General features: G+C 41.8%; 1 protein-coding gene across 2 annotated transcripts in view; it reads left to right on the forward strand.

Annotated features, from left to right (window-relative positions):
* Window positions 1–17,645, forward strand: part of DGKI (diacylglycerol kinase iota) — a 436,008-nt gene that overhangs the window by 161,108 nt on the left and 257,255 nt on the right. For both annotated transcript variants that reach the window (XM_063099453.1, XM_063099454.1), the window contains exons 4-5: window positions 13,937–14,011; window positions 15,358–15,414. In XM_063099453.1, the coding sequence (XP_062955523.1) occupies window positions 13,937–14,011; window positions 15,358–15,414 (132 nt within the window). The remainder of the gene's footprint in view (window positions 1–13,936; window positions 14,012–15,357; window positions 15,415–17,645) is intronic.

Consider the following 17,645-nt stretch of genomic DNA (forward strand, 5'->3'; position numbering starts at 1 on the left):
CATTTCTATGAAACCATCCTTGTCCACACTTAGAGCAGTGTCTGGCACATGGCAGGCCCTTGGTCAGCATTAGCCATTGTTACTGTTGCAGCCATCGTGGTGGTGGTGTAATCGGTAATATTGTGTACAGAGTGCTGTCCATATATTGAAGGAGAATACTGATCCTGCCCACTTCATGCAATAGGGATAGTGACAGGATATGTAGGATATGAAGCCCAGGGACCTTTAGGATTCTGTTGCTTCTAGGTGACACTGGATCCAGAGTACCACTGTCTAGTTGCACAGTTCTTTTTTTCCAGATCATGTTCTGGAGAACACTAAACTCCTATAAAAACAATATGGAGTATTATTCATTAAAAAGGGCTTATGATCATAAGTTTAGAAAGCACTGAACAACTTTCATATACAAATAGATCTTACGATGCTCAAAGAAGGGTGTAAGGTGTGCAGGGTTTCCTGCTCTTTTCCTCAGGGTAAGGGAGGATTGTGGAACCCACTGTTTTCCCCACAGAACACCCAAACATTTTGTGGGATCTCAGTATTCAGTGGAAAACTCCTTGAGAAATGCTCAAACAATCCTTTGCAGTTTTCCTAGGACTCGTACTTATGTCTGATCCACAACGACAACCCTTTGGAGTGCTCATAGCAGGCAGTTCACTTTCACCTAAAGGTAAAGGGAAGAAAAGTCACAGAGGCTTAATCACCATCTGGAACTTGTAACTTTTTTTTGTATCTTTGTGCAGTTCTTTTGCCTTTATACTAAACTTGCATTAAGCCTACTTTATTATTAGAGTTTCAGCCTCTAAGAATAATTGTCATCTCTTCTGCAATGACAATTTTAGGTTGAAGCTGCATTTGTGTATTTGTATGTGGGTGTGTATTTGTGTGAAGCAGTTCTGTTGTTATTTAATATCATATGGTCCTGTTCCTTAATAAAAATAATTAGCATCCTATTCAGCATAGAGTTTATATGTCACTAGGTAATGCACAGGTGTGTAGAAATGTTTTCCCTTCTTCCGGTGTTCTCATTGCCAGGGATCCAGAACAGTAGATTTTAACCACTATTCCTGTTGTTGCTCAGGAGCACTCAATCTTGGCAGAAGCATTATTTGCAGTAGTAGTTACCCGAACTCCGACTAGCCCCCAGATTTGACATGGTTTCTTTATTTTTAGGGACGTTTTGTTGTGGTTGCTATTATTTCCTATTTCATAGTCTTGGCAGATAGATATTTCGGAGGGTGAAATTGAAGGAAATTCGCAAGAAAATGGAAAAGCCTGCTTGGATGTCTTCACTGAAGGAGGTGTGGGTGGTGATGAGGTGTGTGGGCTTTGGAATCACATGGCCTGGCTTTGGATCCAGGTTTTGGGATTTCCAGGCTTTAAGTTGTGTGACAGTGGTCATTGTTTTAACCTCTGTGAACCCCAGTGTCACATTGGTAAAATGTGGATAATACTGACTCTTATGGTTGTTGTGAAAGTTAAATGAGAGAATACATTTATGTTAGCAGTGTGGCAAATCATAAGCACTCAGTAAACGTTAGCCTCTATGATCATTCTTCCTTGAATAAAAGTGGTTGCCAGAAACTGAACTCAAAAAGGCAACCCAGAGTACTAGGTTTCGAGTCATAGAATCACCTGCTACCTCTCCATCATTGAGGAAAATTGAGGACCAATCTCATGAGGTAGAACCACTAGCCCTACCGATAGTGTCAGGCTGTCCCTTGATTCTGTTCCTTTTCCGTTCTCTCAGCCTTTTATAGCACACGTCACTTTCTATCATATTAAAAAAAAATGTGCTCACTTATTTACCTGTCTCTACAAAGTAAACTGATAATGAAAGTATGTCAGGATTCACGATACAAGAGGGTGTATATGGTACAACCGCACCAGCAAGGATTAAAAGGAAAGTTTGGTATTTTCTAGTTTATATTAAGCCTCAAATCTCTGCTGTGCTCATGAGCTAGAACTAGAGAAAGCCTTCAAGGCAATATCGAGACATTATTTCCTGTTAACTCATTTTCACTATGACTTCGGTAATATGCCCAGCCCATCTTCACTCACATCTATCTGCTCAACATTTGTGAACACACAGGTTTGTGTGCGTAGGGCTCTACCTTGAATTTCTAGTTACTAGTGTCTCTGTACTTTTAATAATATTTATATACACCTTTTGTGCATACATTAACACTTCAGCTAACCTACTGTAAGATGTACGTCAACTTTGATGTGCTGGTACAAATAACAACTTTGAAGAAAAGGTAGAAATCTAACAGGGAGCAGCCCCAAAAGCAGCTGGAAAGAACCAAAGACAGGAAGATTGTCCACGACAAAGTTAAAACTAGTGACCAGCCACGGTCGTATAACGTCAGACCTGCTGGCACTGAGGTTGAGAAACATGGAGAAACAAATGAGAAAAAAGAAATGAGAAAAGGCAAGCAGGCAAAATAAAAAACAAAGCAGAAACAAGAGATGAAAGCAACAAAGTACAGAGACAGTCGATAATAATAGTTATGGAAATAGGAAGTGTCCATGGGTGAAATGAGAGCTAAGAGTGGGAAATGGAATTTTGAGGATTCTTTGAGTTTATTAGACTGAAAATCTTTTTTTTTTAAAGCACCATGACCATGAAGGAGGAGGCAGAAGGGAGGCCTGATCAGTGCCGCCACCTCAGACCAGTCAGTGAGGGGACACGCTCAGCCGCGTCGACCTACTCAGCTGTCTCTGAGCGCCTCCCTGCTTGATATCATTCCATTAAACTTGTGCCACCCCATACACATTGATCGGGCCGTGTACTTGTCATAAGGAGAAGCTGCAATATATGTTTGTTTCATACCTCAATCATTGTGCCTGCATTTTACCTAGATTTTCAAAAGATGTTAGCATATGCAGTAGTCACGCAATTGAATTCCAAGATGTACACTTCCCCTAAGATTTACGAGGCAGCTTTCTGCTGAAACCCATCAGAGAAACCCAGTACCCATCACTTTCTTCTCATTAAAAGAAAAGAAAAAAAAAAAGAAAGCATTAACATAAGTCACTTTAAAATCATGCTTAAAGAGTAAAGAGTCTGATTTGGTGCAAATTTTAATAATAAGGGTAAATTATTGAGATACTAACATGTACCTTTTTTCCCCCACCTTAAAAAGAAATCTATACTGGTCTGACATAGCTTTTTCCAATCCTAATCTAATGCTCAAAACATGATGGGTATCATTCTTTATAACCAGCCTTCAACTTTAGCTCTGAGTTAATGTGATTCTAACAATTTGGTTCTTATCAAATTGTTTCTCAGGTGAGACCCAACTGGCTGCTTCTCGGGAGGAGGAAAGGTTTTCATGTGTCTTTCCAGTTCTTATATTCAGCTCGCAGAGTCCTTTCCTTCCCTTAGCTTTCTGCTCTAATTTTGGTTTTCTTTCTCTTCAAAAGAAAAATATAAAATACCCCGGCTGTTTGGGAAATATAGAACTTTTTCTTTGTGTCCAAACGATGACACGCATTTTTCTTTTTTCTCTCTGTGTGTCTCCTGGGAAGCTGTGGTATTGACCTTATGCATATCAGCTCAGGTGGGTCCTGCTTAGTATCTAGATTTACTTGCATATTTGAGGTTACTCACGGGAGGTGTCTCTAGGAACATAAACACTTCATGTGCAAAGTGCTTCAGAGAATGTGTTCCTTAGAACAGAACAAATCGCACTGTTTGAAGAGCATATTAAATGGGTTTCATTGTAGTGCTTTAGAGGCAATCCCAGCCATTGCACAGCATGAGACTGTCATCTGTATACAAGCAGCAAAGCTGACCAAGGTGTAGAATTGAAGCCCTCCTTGGCTGTCGGTGATTCTGCTGAGAGCGATAAGGCCCAAGTATGAGAAGTTGGTGTCGGCCTCAGTGGAGACCTGCAGGGGACTCTGAAGAGGTGTGCACTCTCAGTCACTCTTGTGTCTCTGCTTTTCTTTTCTTTCTTTCTTTCTTTCTTCTTCTTTTTTTTTTTTTTTTTGTCGTTTTTGTGACCGGTAAGGGGATCGCAACCCTTGGCTTGGTGTCGCCCACACTGCACTCAGCCAGTGAGTGCACCGGCCATCCCTATATAGGATCCGAACCTGTGGTGGGAGCACCGCTGCGCTCCCAGCGCCGCACTCTCCCGAGTGAGCCATGGGGCCGGCCCTCTTTTCTGTTCCATTCTTGTCCTGCAGTTCAGCTTAATTACCTAATATGTGAGTTACCACTGTGGTCTTTCATTACTGATCCTCTTTCAGAGAACATTTCACTGTCTTACCCGTAACCTGCAAGACCCCGCACGATGTGGCCTGCTGCTCTTGTCTGGCCTCATCTCCACCTGATGCACTCCAGTCCCCAACACGGGCCCCCCGGCCACTCCTCAGCACCCCCACGTCCTCATGCCCCTGGGTTTTGCACTTGCTGTTCCCTTTGCCTGGAATGCTTCCCCCCATATCTATGTGGTGAGCTCACTCCTTCTAGCGTTTGTTAAAATCTGTCTTTTTAGTGAAGCTTCTGTTGGCCAACCTATCTACAACTTCAACTTTCCCCTACTCCTGATATTTCCTATCCCCTTTCCTCTCTTTACTTTTCTCTTTAGCACTTACTTCTATTAACATACTATGTATTATATTTATCTATCTTGTTTATTGTCTATCTCCCACAGGAGAATGTAGGCTCTATGACATCAAAAACACCTTTCTGATGATTTGTTCCCTGCTGTTTTCCCAGTGCCTAGGACAGTGCCTGGCACCCAGCAGGTGCTCAGTATTTCTTGGTTGACTGAATTAATCCACTTATCTTCTTCCTTCGGCTCTGAGATAGTGCTGCATACTGCTACCAGATTAAGTTATTATTTTGGTCCCTTATTACCTATTAGGTTAAAGTTTGTATTCCTCAGCCCAGATTTAAGGCCTTTAACAGCCTTGTCCCAATTCACCTTTGTAGCCTATTCTGCGTCACCCAACCACAGACTTGTTTGGGAAGGCTGGCCTCGTTGCTGGTCCCAGTTTTGTCTGTTTCCCTCCCACCCCCACAACTGTTACCCAAGTACATATTCCAAATGTATGACAGGCAGGCTCTTTCTCCCTGCATGTCTCCTGGGAAGCTGTGGCGTCGACCCTTCTATGCGTCATACAGGCTATTGAACTAGCCTCGATGCAGGTGGGATCACATGAGCAGCAAACACACAGGCTTGCCATTCTTAACTCTACCCATCTGTGTAAGACCTCAGTCTTCTGCAAAATACCTGCCTCCCTGTCAGGTGTTCCTGGAGACCCCCAGAAGACATCTGACTTATGCTTCCAGAAGCGGCTGTTTAGTCATAATCACCATGAAGCCTGTACTCTGTTTTTCCTCTCCTGCTTGTAGAGGTTTTGTTTCCTCAAACACACTGAGGGTGTCTTATCACCACTTCTTCTGGGGTTGCCCATTGTGAGAATGACTATGTCCTAGTGAGGCTTTTGTCTCCTACTGTTTCCAAAGCCACCGGTTCTCCATACTGGGGGCATGGATTCAGGGCTTAAGTGGGGAGAAAGCCCGACTCTGTAAGCCGTTTCTCCTTTCCTCTCTCCCTTTTTCCCTTCCAGAGTATCTGTGTCAAGCAGTGTTCCTGGTGTTGGGGGTTAGCAGTATGAAAAGATAGAGAAATCTCCACGTTCTTGTAACTATGACTTTTAACCCCTGGGCCTTTCAGTCCTGCTTTGCCGTTTCTCTTGCAGCCCCTCGTGACACAGCTCCTCTGGCTTCTTAACCCTGGTGTACCCACTCCTCACATCTGCAGGTAGATACCCCACTCTCCCTGGCCCCCCAGCCAGGTGCACATGTTCCAGCCCCCACACTTGACTAGCAAAGCTCGTGTCCAGCAGCTCTCGCAGATGGACCCTCATGAGCCCCTTAGTTTGGTTCCCCACCAGACACACTAAAGCCAGTCTCAGTTCCTTTTAGGAGGTGTCAGTATCGACTATATAATGAGACTTTAGATCTTCTCTCTTCTGGAATATCTTCATCTTTTCAAATGTATACATCTTTTAAGGCCACTCAAATATTTGCTTTCTCTGTTAGGCCCTTTTTACTGATGCAGCCTCTGAGATTTTACCTTCCTCTAAATTACAGCTTTTATTGTTTGAGCTGTTCGTTTAGAATTTAGCCATGTGTTGCTCTCTCCTGTTAATGATCTTTTCTTTCAAGTCCCTCTTGTCTCCTCAAGTGGCTTGCCAACTTCTCCCAGAAGGACAAAATCTTCTTCCTCTTTATTTCCTGTACAGCACTCATAGTGCCTTATACAGATAGTGATGGTAAAATGACTTGTTGACTAAATTTCTATAAGTATGTTTTGGAAAAGTCAGTGGTTAACACATTGTTTCAGCCACATGGAAAATTCCCTGTGTAGGATACCTCATACTATCATGATTCCAGATAGCTGGCATACAGAAATTTTGGTGTGTTAGTGTATGAGGGATCTTCAGCAAGTTTGTGGCAACTGTGTATTCTAAAAAAATTGCACATGGATTGCAAATTTTTTTTTTTGCACCAAAATAAACTCATACTAACTTGTTATAACATGTCTGAACGGGATCTAGTTTGAGGCACTGAGAAGAATAAGACATCAGTTTGAAAAGAGCCCCTATCAGAGCAAAGTGAATTCTGCTAAAATTGAAGCAAGAACAAACATCAAATTATGGTGAAGCTTGGGTGGAAGAATGATGAAATCATTGATGCTTTACAAAAAGTTTATGGAGATGGTGCCCCAAGGAAATGATCAATTTACAAATGGAGAACTTGTTTTAAGAAGGGACGAGACAATGTTGAAGATGAAGCCTGTGATGGCAAACCATCCATATCGATTTGCAAGGAAAAATTAATCTTGTTAGTGCCCTAATTGAAGAGGACCAACAATTAATGGCAGAAACAATAGCCAACACCATAGACACCTTCACTGGTTCAGCTTACACAGTTACAGCTGAGCAAACTTTCCACTCGATGGGTGCCACACTGTTGTGCCCAGATCAGCTGCAGATGAGAGCAGAGCTTTGAATGGAAATTTTAAACAAGCGAGATCAAGATCCTGAAGCATTTCTTTGAAGAACTGTAACAGGAGCTGAAACATGGCTTTACCAGTACAATCCTGAAGACGAAGCACAGTCAAAGCCATGGCTACCAACAGGCTAAGCAAAAGCAGACAGGTCCAGAGGAAAGGTCAGGGCAACAGTTTGTTAGGATGCTCAAGGCATTTTGCTTCTTGACTTTCTGGAGGGCCAGAGAACAATAACATTTGCTTATTGTAAGAATGTTTTGAGAAAGCCAAAGCTTTAGCAGAAAAATACCCAGGAAAGTTTCACTGGCGAGCCCCTCTCTACCGCAAAAATGCTCCTCCTTCCTCTCATCAAATGGGCAATTTTGCAAGAATTTTGATGGGACATCATTAGGCATCCACCATATAGTCCTGATTTGGCTGCTTCTGACTTCTTTTTGTTTCCTAATCTTAAAAACATCTTTAAAGGGCATCCATTTTTCTTCCATTAATAATGTAAAAAAGACTGCATTGACATGGTTAAATTCCCAGGACCTTCAGTTCTTTAGAGATGGACTAAATGGCCAATGTCATTGCTTACAAAAGTGTCTCAAACTTGATAGAGCTTATGCTGAGAAATAAAGTTTACATTTTTTATTTTTATCTTTTAATTCCATTTTCCCACAAGCTTTGTGAAGTCCCTTCACGTACTTGAGCACTGCGTGAGTATTTTGGTGCATCCTTTGCAAGAATCCTCCACCTAGCCTCCAGTTGTTCCTGCTACCTTTTCTTTCAGATATTCAGAAGTACTGCTGGATAGTTTATTATCTAGGGTGTTGACCGTGGGGGACTGTCTCACAGGGATCAGCCTCACCAGGCCCTCATCTGTCCAGAGGATACATTGTGCAAACACATGGGCTCTTGACAATGAAGGCCCACTCTCCAACACTGCTCAGGCTGAGGGCTGGGACCCTTTAATGTAGGATGAGGTTTCCTTGCAATAGATCCTCCAGGGAAAGCTCTGAATTTCCACTCAGGTCACAGGCTCCTCCGGACACATGGCTTCTTTGCTCCTTGCTCTGAGATCATAAGATCCTGTTGTACAGACATTTAGTGCTATACCGAGAACAACAGGGGTGTGCTGGAACTTCAGCTAGCCACCTTCCTGGATTGTCTGAAATGCTCTGGATTCTGTTGGAGAAAAAGAGGGGCCTACATGAATGACAGTGGAGGCTGGGCTTTGGTCCTGAGATCATATTAATGGAAATTCTAGATAATGCCATTCTTCATTTTTCCTAATACCAATTTGCAGATTGCATCCCAGGCTCCCCAGAGAAGCAGAATTTGCCAAGTATGTGTGTCATTTCTTCTAATTAGGTTTTTAAATAAATCAAAGAACTCTTGTTTTCATTTACCTTAGATTATACAGCACAATGTTCTTGTTTATGTTGCACAAGGAAGCAATCCTCACTGAAAGGACACTGAATTCCTGACGTTCTAGAGGCTTAGGAAGTTCCACTGCACAAAACATTCTGTAAGCCCCACCCTGTGAGAGGAAGGCCTTGCCCGGGCTGCACTGCGCTCCCCTCCGCCTTCCACCAGAGTGCTGCAGGGCCTGAGCTTTGTGGTGTGAGGGGGAGAGGAGGGGAGGGCAGAACGTCCTCCTTGCCACTTGCTGCTCTCCCTTTGGCTCTTCCCAGCCCTCCCCCACTTCTATTCCTCAGCATGAATCCTCTGATCTAGGAAGGCCAAGGGGCTGGAAGATCACTGGAGAGTAGAAAACTGAGAGGTAGCTTGAGGGTAAGCCCCTCCCAACAGCTTCCTGAAGCTTCCTGATCCCTTCCTTTTTCCAGGCTTTCACCACTCAGCACCGCCCTCCCCCCCACCTTCGACCCCCGCTGCCCCCAGCATCTGGCACTGTCCCCAGAGTGCCTGCTCTGCCTCCTCGCCCACTCCCAGTCTCCTTGGTTCCTCCTGGATTATACAGTCCCCTCTGCATTCATCTCTGTGCTCACTGCATGGGGGAAGGCGGCAAGTGGGAGCAGTGGTTTCCTGCATTAGGTCCATGCGCCTGGTCTGGGTACTCTATCTCGAGTGAGGTCCTCTGGGCCCAACTTTGTTCTGATGTTTTGGGGCTGGTGGCAGGCTCTGGCCTCTGAGCTCTCCTGAGACCCAGCAAGGGCTGCCCTGCTGCTCCTTGTCCCACTGCCCTCTCCACTTGTGGTCTCTTGTGCTTTCCCCAGTGCAGGTGGGCAAAGGGGGTGGAGTTCTTAAGACCTCAGCAGCAGATGTATCATTTGCCCCAGCTTCAGGGAGAAATAAGGCTTGGTGTGTGCCTTAGTGGGAAGGGGCAACCAGCGTTATTGTACCTGCTTCTTGGGGTCAAACTTTAGAATAGGGTTGACAAACATTTAACTTCAGTTGTCTTGGGCAGCAGGGAGACCCCAACCCTTCCATAAGTCACAAGCCTGTGAAACCAGATTGTCTAAGGCCCTGGAGTACCCCTTTCTTTCCTCTCCTCCTCTCCCCTCCCTTCTTTTCCTTTTCCTTCCTTCCCTCCTTCCCTCCCTCCCTCCACCCTTTCTCCTTCCCTCTCTTTCTTTCTCTTTCTGTCAAACTCTATTAACTATCACCAGATATTTATTGTTACTTAGCAGAAATCACATCTTTTGTTCAAAGGAAGAAGAAAACTGCTTTCCCGGTGGTGCACATAGATAGGGACTTGGCTGGGTGGGGAGGATTAGATATTACACTCTTGATCAGGGACAATTGTGTACTTCCTACAACTGCCTTCCTCTGACCCTCTGTCCCCGCAGAACCCCTCCCCAGCTGTCTAAGGCTGTGACAGTTTTAACAGCCATGCATGCTGTGAGCTGAAGTTTGGTGAGGAGCTGTCACTGTACTTTGAATGTCAGCAGTGCCTGTAGCATGGGGAATAGGTACGGCCGAGTCAGAACTCTGAATGTTTTGTCTTAGAACAACAGTATGGCTGCTAGTTAGATTATATCCACAATCCTAAAGCATAGTGTATCATTGTGGTATTATTTAAGTAAGTACTGATTATGTTTTTATTAGATCCAAGTGAGATATGATGGAATATGATCTATATTATATCCTATATTGTCTTAGTTTCTACAGGTGTGCACCCCCCCCTTACAAATTAATGGATTTCTTTTGAATACCAACACTGACAAAACCAGGAAACCCTCAGTTAGGGTGATGAGGTTACTTGATATTTAAAGCAGTAAGACTGGTTAGCCTTTAAATTCGTTTGATGAGAACAAAGTCTTAAATTTTTATAGTTTTAATTTTTAAACGTTGTATTAGTCTGTTTCTGTTGCTTATAACAAAATACACAGAAGTGGATAATTTGTAAGAAAACAAAATTTGTTGCCTATAGTTTTGGAGGCTGGAAAGTCCAAAGTCCAGGGAACATAGCTGGTGAAGGTCTTGGTGATAGTGACAGTGACCTAGGGGTCTCACAGGGCAGACAATGGCAGAGCAGAGAGAGAGACTAACCTCTCGTGTGCTCGTCTTTTAAAGCCCTCAGAATCACGCCCCTGACCACCATTATTGATCCGTCCACTACTGCATGGTCCTACAATCTATCACCTCTTCAAGGCCCCACCTTTCAATTACCTTAATAGGATTTCTCATCCGCAGCAGTTACAGTGGAGATTAAACTTCACTGACGTGGCAGGGTGGGGAGGGGGCATCCAGTCTATGGCAACTGTGCTTGGTGTCCTAGGCAATATTTATTTTTTACATTATGTTTTTGAGCTAGGTTCTATAACAACTGTATCCCAATATGAAAAATAAAAACTGACCTACTCGATGATTTTAAATGGCTTTTCTTGATTTTAGTTTATCACCTTGTATAGAGAGGAAGCACTGGCTTGCATGTGAGTTATTCAGGAAAAAGTGAATATTTATACTATTTGATTTCTGCATTTTACCTTTGTATTTAGCTTAAGTCTTCAAAATAAAAATTGTAACACAAAATTCTATATGTTTTGAGCAATTTCTTCCCAGAAGCTTATTATCCAGCTACTTCGAATAACTTTAACCAGTTGAAATATAGTCATAAACCAAGAAGTCAACAGTTAAGACTTCAGATTCACTCACTGAAACAGTTTTCATCAATTGAGGGACTAAAGTCCAGGTACTTTACTGCTATGGAAAAGACCCTGGGCCTTCACTCAGAATTTATTCACTTAATTTTGTATATGATTGTTAACCTTAATTATCTTATTTCTCAAATTAAAAGCTGTTTAGAAGCTGTCATTTAAGAAATAGAGAGCAACAAAAGACAGGAACAATGACTTGAAAGGAGCTCTATCCAGATAGGAAACAGAAAAAAGTTTTTTGGAATACAATGCATCACGTTGTAGTGTTTATGAAGAAAAAATTATATTGCGATCTATATAAGTATGTTCTACCTCAGAAGGCATGGAGGTATGTAATATATTTTAAGAAGGTCTTTTAAAATTCAATATTGTTTAATTCAAATTTTATAATTTGAAGCACTTTCCTTCATATGTTACCTGCAGAATACTGCACTTGCGTTATTCCACATGAATGATGTTAGTGTATTTACATGTTGTCCTAGAAAGCTAAGCGATAACATATTATAAACCAGTGGTTCTCAAACTCTTCCAGCCCAGATCCCCTGTTCAAAAGAGATTTTGACTGAGAATCCTAGTAGGTAAAACAAACAAAGGAAGGGGTGTCTGGTTCCATCGAGTGCACTGGGGTTCCCGAGCCTACTTGGTGTTCTTCGCGTGATCCTCAGTGATTTCTTGGGAGCCTACAGAATCTCTGGAGCTCTACAGAACTTAATGCAGAGCACCTTGTCAGGCACAAAGCTGGAGCAGGGAAGGGGTTACCAGTAAGGAAGGAGGCTTTTCAGACATCCTTAACTCATGGTCCATAAGTGGTTGCCTACCTTTCGAAGTGTTGCTTTGCTTGTCTGCAGTATAATCTACTAGGGGTTTTGTGGATAATGAGAAGTAGACTGGAATTAACTCCAGTTTCCATAGCATCACTGTAACTCTGGTTAGCAAGATGACTCAAATACTCCATGCATTTTCTGCAGGTGATGCTAAAGCACTGATCTGCATAAGGATATCCATAGCAAATCAGGAGGGCAATGGTAATTTGCTTATGGGCACTTTGTTCATGAAAATTTGCAAACGAGAATTTTATTATTGTTTTGATTGCTGCTGCTGCTGCTTCCACAACTACCTACTGCTTCACGTTCCTGTTCACCCTTGTTCCTCCTCCTAGTCCCCTCCCCCCCTTCTCTTCTTTTCTTTTTAGTAGTAGAAAAGACACTTTTTCAGTAGTGTAGCTAGATGCTTTGGTTTCGCTTATCCTTTGATAATTGCAAAATCAATTGATTGTGTTCTAGACCATGTTCTTTCCTCAGGAAGAGGAAAGCCAAGAGTAATTAAAGCATCTGCAAATAGGGTAAATAAGCCTCACTCAGTGGATATCTTCTAGCAGATTCCTTGCTGCAGTTTTGCAGCGTGTTAGGTTCTTTGTTGGTGGCTGGTAACACCGTGTAAATACCCCATGTTGAATGAGTGAAACAATCAAGGAAGCAGGAGGCTGCAGTTTCTTTCCTGATACCACCCCTTCTGAGGTGGTTGTTTGCAGTCTTTCCTTTAGCAGCAGTAATACAGTACGTTATTCCTTCTCACCTGCCTGCCACAGTAGGCTCAAAAGTTATACCTCAGCAGGGGAAACCACTCATCAGAAGGGGGACAGTTGCCAGCAGTCTATCCTAGTGCCTCCTTAAGGATGGGACTCAGAGCCTTTCACACTTGGATGCTTCGACAGACTATTTGACAGATCAGGTTTGTTATAATACGTTTCTTTCAGAGCTCAAACACAAAAATTATTCACACAGATCCTCCTTCAGTCTGTCTTTTGTAGAGAAGCCTGAGTATTCCTAGCTTAGACCCTACATGATACTGGCAGTAATGAAATCTAAATTCCACCCATTCATCTCTCACCCTGCAGCATGCTTTTTATTGTTAAAGAAAAGATAAACCATAAGGAGTTTTTTATTGTGAATTTAAACTGTTACTGACTGTCAGAGAGCCCAAATTGTAAAAAACTTACAAGCCTAAGCTCTGCAGCCAGACCACCTGGCTCTGCTTGGCCCTGATCAAATGACCTTAGGCAGGTCACTTATGGTGCCTTAGTTTTCTCATCTGTAAAATGGTGGTAAGAATAGTAACTATTTATAGGTTCTGCAGGTTAAGTGAATTACTATTTGTGAAGTGCTTATAAGAGCACATAGCAAGTACTATATTCCTATTAGCTGTTCTTGTTGCTTTTGCTGCTGTTATTATTACTATTGTTTCCTGGGCATAAAAGCTAGATTTGTCTTCTTTCTTTTCTGAAGATATGGGCAGAAACCCAAATAGCTTAGTATAGATCTGCGCTTGGAATACAAGCCTAAAGTGACTGGCCCCTTGAAATGTAGACTCTTTGGCAGTAGGGAAGGAGAGCTTGCTTTGAACTTAGACCTAAGTTTGGATGTTGGCCCTGCCTTTTGACTACTTGAGTGAAAATGTAAACAATGTAAAAAAAACCCAGAGGATAATAATGCCTACATTATTAGGTTATGATACTTAGAAATAACAGAATAAAGATCCAGGTTTATATTATATGCTCAATATATAGCAACTATTCTTATTACTATGCTTTGAAGAGACAATTTAGGCTACCCCAACTCACGTGGATATGGAGCTACTTGGTAAGTCAAATAAATGACTGTTGATGAAGTTTTTAAAATTTGCTTAGTATTAGAAGTAATTGCAATGTATGCTTTATTTACATATACTCTCTTTAAACTCTTCAGAACTCCTTGGAACAAAATGTTAACATTTCTTTCTTGTACTTTGAATTGAATGCTGTAGAAATCTGCTCTCCGGAGGAAGTGTGCAGTCTGTAAAATCGTTGTCCACACCGCCTGCATTGAGCAGCTAGAAAAGGTAAGAGAGCGCCATCTGCTGCAGTTTTTGTTGCACTGCAAGTGTTTGGTCTTCAAAGACCAGGTATAAATTTCTAACAACTTTTTAAAAATAATGTCCTTTTAAAAAACTGGAATCCAACATTATTAGCAGATTAATGATAGAAAGACAGTGTTAAAGGTCATTGACTCTCTTGTTTGCTGAAGTATAATTTGCTATCATTTTATGTTGCATCTTGGGAAAAGGATACATGAGAGGGAGAAGCCTGGTACGCCCTAATTCTATTCCTATATCGTCTCTGTTTAAGTATTGTCATTCACCCATAGGCTCTTCCACAAGATGTTTCCTTTAAAATTCCATAAGCTCTTTGAAATCATTGTTTAGATATATCCTTGTGAGTTTCCTTCTTCCTAAAGTGGCTGCGAGGAAGACAGCCACACCTGAAGCCAACGTGTCTTCTTCGGGCAGTCTTCCTGCTTGTGTGGCATAAATGTATGGGTGGGCCTGAAGTTACATGTTAGAGGTGTCTTGCCTTCAGAAGAAGTGGATTCTGCATAGTCTATTTGTTTGTCATTTGGGGGAAGGCAAAGGTTTCCATAGTGAGTTGTCTGCTGACCTCTTCCCTTTAACACTTTGGACTTCATGTCCATGTGTGATACTCTGTGCATTATCTATGTTTGTAAGATGCCACGTGTAAGTGCATTAAAATAGTCTGATCCCTGTGACATTCATTTACTTTACTGACACATTACCAATCATTGCCAACTGATACCTTGTGTCAATGACTACTAAGATTTTATCTTAATGTTTCATTTCCCAACCCCACTTACTCATCTTCTCCTTTAGTTCTATGCACTTTTTACTTTATCCAGTAGCTAAAGAAGATGTAAATGCACTGACCAGGAGACCTCCCCATCTAAAATAAAATATCCTTTTATAAAGAATATTTTTTTTGTTTGTGTTTGAATAATCATCATAATGTTAAAGATTTCTCTAGTGTATATTTTCTACTTTTAAAATCTGAAACCCAGCTGGATGATTTTATCTGCCATATATTTTTCCTCTGACTCTTATCTCAGTTTCTCAGATTTGTGGTGTTAAGAGCATTATGTTTAAAGATACTTTGATTTCATCAGTGAGATTGAAGGGACATAAATTAGAGATATAGATAGAATCACCTGAGATCTCTGAAAATATGTAATGTGATAATTTCAAAAGACTAAGAGTAGTATTAAACTTTGTTCCTTATTCTTTGAGGGTTTTGTTTTGTAGTCTCAATATCTGTCACTGTTGTTTTTTACAGGTAACACAGTCTAGCTGATGCTTGTATACCTAATATAATATACTTGATTTTTTTAAAATTTCAGATTAATTTCAGATGTAAACCAACATTTCGAGAAGGGGGCTCAAGATCACCAAGAGAAGTGAGTATTCCAGAGCTCTATTTCAAATACAACCCTCAATTTCCCATTGATTCATTGGATTCATAGATATTCACAGGGGTTAAAAAATAAATCCCATCTCCCTCCATTCCATATCAGTTTCTTATTAATACATCAATAAATACAATCAATAAAATCTCTTCAGTGTGCGCACACTGCCTGTATTCTTCTCATGGAATTTGTTGGGGAGCTAAGGTTTTAGTGGATGAACCACAGAGTAGGGGAAAGGGGTGGTGATGGAATTGAAGGAGTAAGAAATAGCCTTTTATGGTCTTTTGGTCAATTTTAATTCTATTTTTCAGTTTTGAGAGAGTATAATCTCTTCAGGGGCAGCATAGTTACTGCTATCTATAAGAACACTGGGGTCAGACTGTCTACTTTCAAAACCGTGCTTGATGCTCTGTGATCTTGGGCGTCTCGCCTAATCTTTCTAAATCTTAGTGTTTTCACTTGTTAAGTAAATAAATTCAGGCATATTCGTTTGTCCAACTTTTATTTAAAGGTGATGCCAAGCACAGTGCTGGGAAAGTTAGAGATGGTAAGCTGGGTTCTCAGCCCTCATGTGTTACTCTGGACAGTCTAGCTCCAGGCCCACAATTCTCTCCCCATCAGCAAAAGCCTACGATTAACAGAACCCGTCCTCCTTAGAGTGTGGTTTAGGCCACCCAGCTGTCACCCACCGCCTCCCAGACTTATCATCTTCTGTGGTACTCTCCTTAAGAGAAAGTCTGGTGAATGTGATTTCCAGTAAGTATACTTTCTCCAGGTACATTCCCAGTGAGATGAGTGTCAGTTCTACTTATAGATTCACCCCCTTGAAAATCTTCCCAGCTGATGTAGTACTCAAACCAGCTCTGTGGAGTAACAGATAGGAGAGAGAGGGGAGGTGTCAGGAAGGGGCTTCCTGGAGGAGATGGCAGCTAAACTGAGGCCTTAGGGAGTTACCTAAATTGGGAGGTGGGTTGAGGTGATTAGTGAGAGCCTCCTAAATGGAAAGAACAAGTGAGAGAGAACATAGGGAGACATGAGATCTGAGAGACAAGCAAGAGCTAGGTCACGAAGGTCCTTATAAACCATGCTACAAGTTGAGTGCTTCATCATCAGGAGAGGGGCATTAAACTATTTTAAGCAGATTAATCCTTCTGGCTGCTGTATAGAGGGAGTATTATGTAGTTCAAGAGTAGTAATACTGGAGGCATGAAGACAATTTAAGAAGGTATGCTAGTAATCTAGGCAAGAAGTAACAGAGACCAGAACGAAGAGTAACCCTGTTGGAAGACAGGAGTTTGAAGGAAACGAAATTGACAGGATGTAGTGTTTGATTGGATTTTGCACACAAAGAAAGGGAAGCCCAGAATAAACCAGGCTTCTGTCCAGAAAACTGACTAGATGTTGGAAAATGAGTTGATTTGAGGATGGGATGGGGATGAGTTTAGCTGTAGAACCATCAAGTTTGAGGCGTCCTTGTGGTCCCCAGTTGGAGATGCTGAATAGAAACCTGAGTGGGAATGTGAGTTTGGAGCTTAGGAGGAAGACGGGGCTGCAGGTAAGACGTTTGTGAGTTGCCAGCATAGATAGATAGTAATTAAGGCTATAGGAATAGATGAATGTATAGATAGGAGTAGACGATGTCTGAGTACAGAGGAGAATACGGACATTTTAAAGACAGTTAATGAAAAAAGACACGGTGGAAGAAAATCCCCGATCTCATTGTTACTGAATAATACAAGAGGATTGGGAGAAAACATGGAAAGAGGATAGGTTGTGGGTGGAGGTTGTGGAGAGAAGAAAAAACAGTTTTCCCATCGGTTGTATTCTTCCACTGTATCTGTCCAGTATGGCAGCAATAGGAAGGTTTTGGGTCATACACAGGGTGACGAAAGTGTGAGAAAACGGTAGGGTTGCGGGTGCCTCAGTGCCACCCAGAGTGCACCATAGCATTGGCTGGAAGAAGACTCAGTGATAGCACAAATGAAGGAGATGTTTTATTTAGGAAAATAGAATAGCGTTGCGTTCTTATGGTGAAGTTTATGAACTTTCAGCCAGGGGATCCATATGTCAACCTTTAGCTCCCTGTCTTTCAATTTATCTCTCTCTCAATGGATGGATGGATGGATGGATGAATGGACAGACAGATGGATAATTATAATTGTATGTGCAGTTTTTCAAATGCAAGGTTTTTTTTGGTTTTCATTAGTGTATAGCTTTGCTTC

The sequence above is a fragment of the Cynocephalus volans genome, chromosome 6 (genome assembly GCF_027409185.1).
Source record: "Cynocephalus volans isolate mCynVol1 chromosome 6, mCynVol1.pri, whole genome shotgun sequence".
NCBI classification, from domain to species: domain Eukaryota; kingdom Metazoa; phylum Chordata; class Mammalia; order Dermoptera; family Cynocephalidae; genus Cynocephalus; species Cynocephalus volans.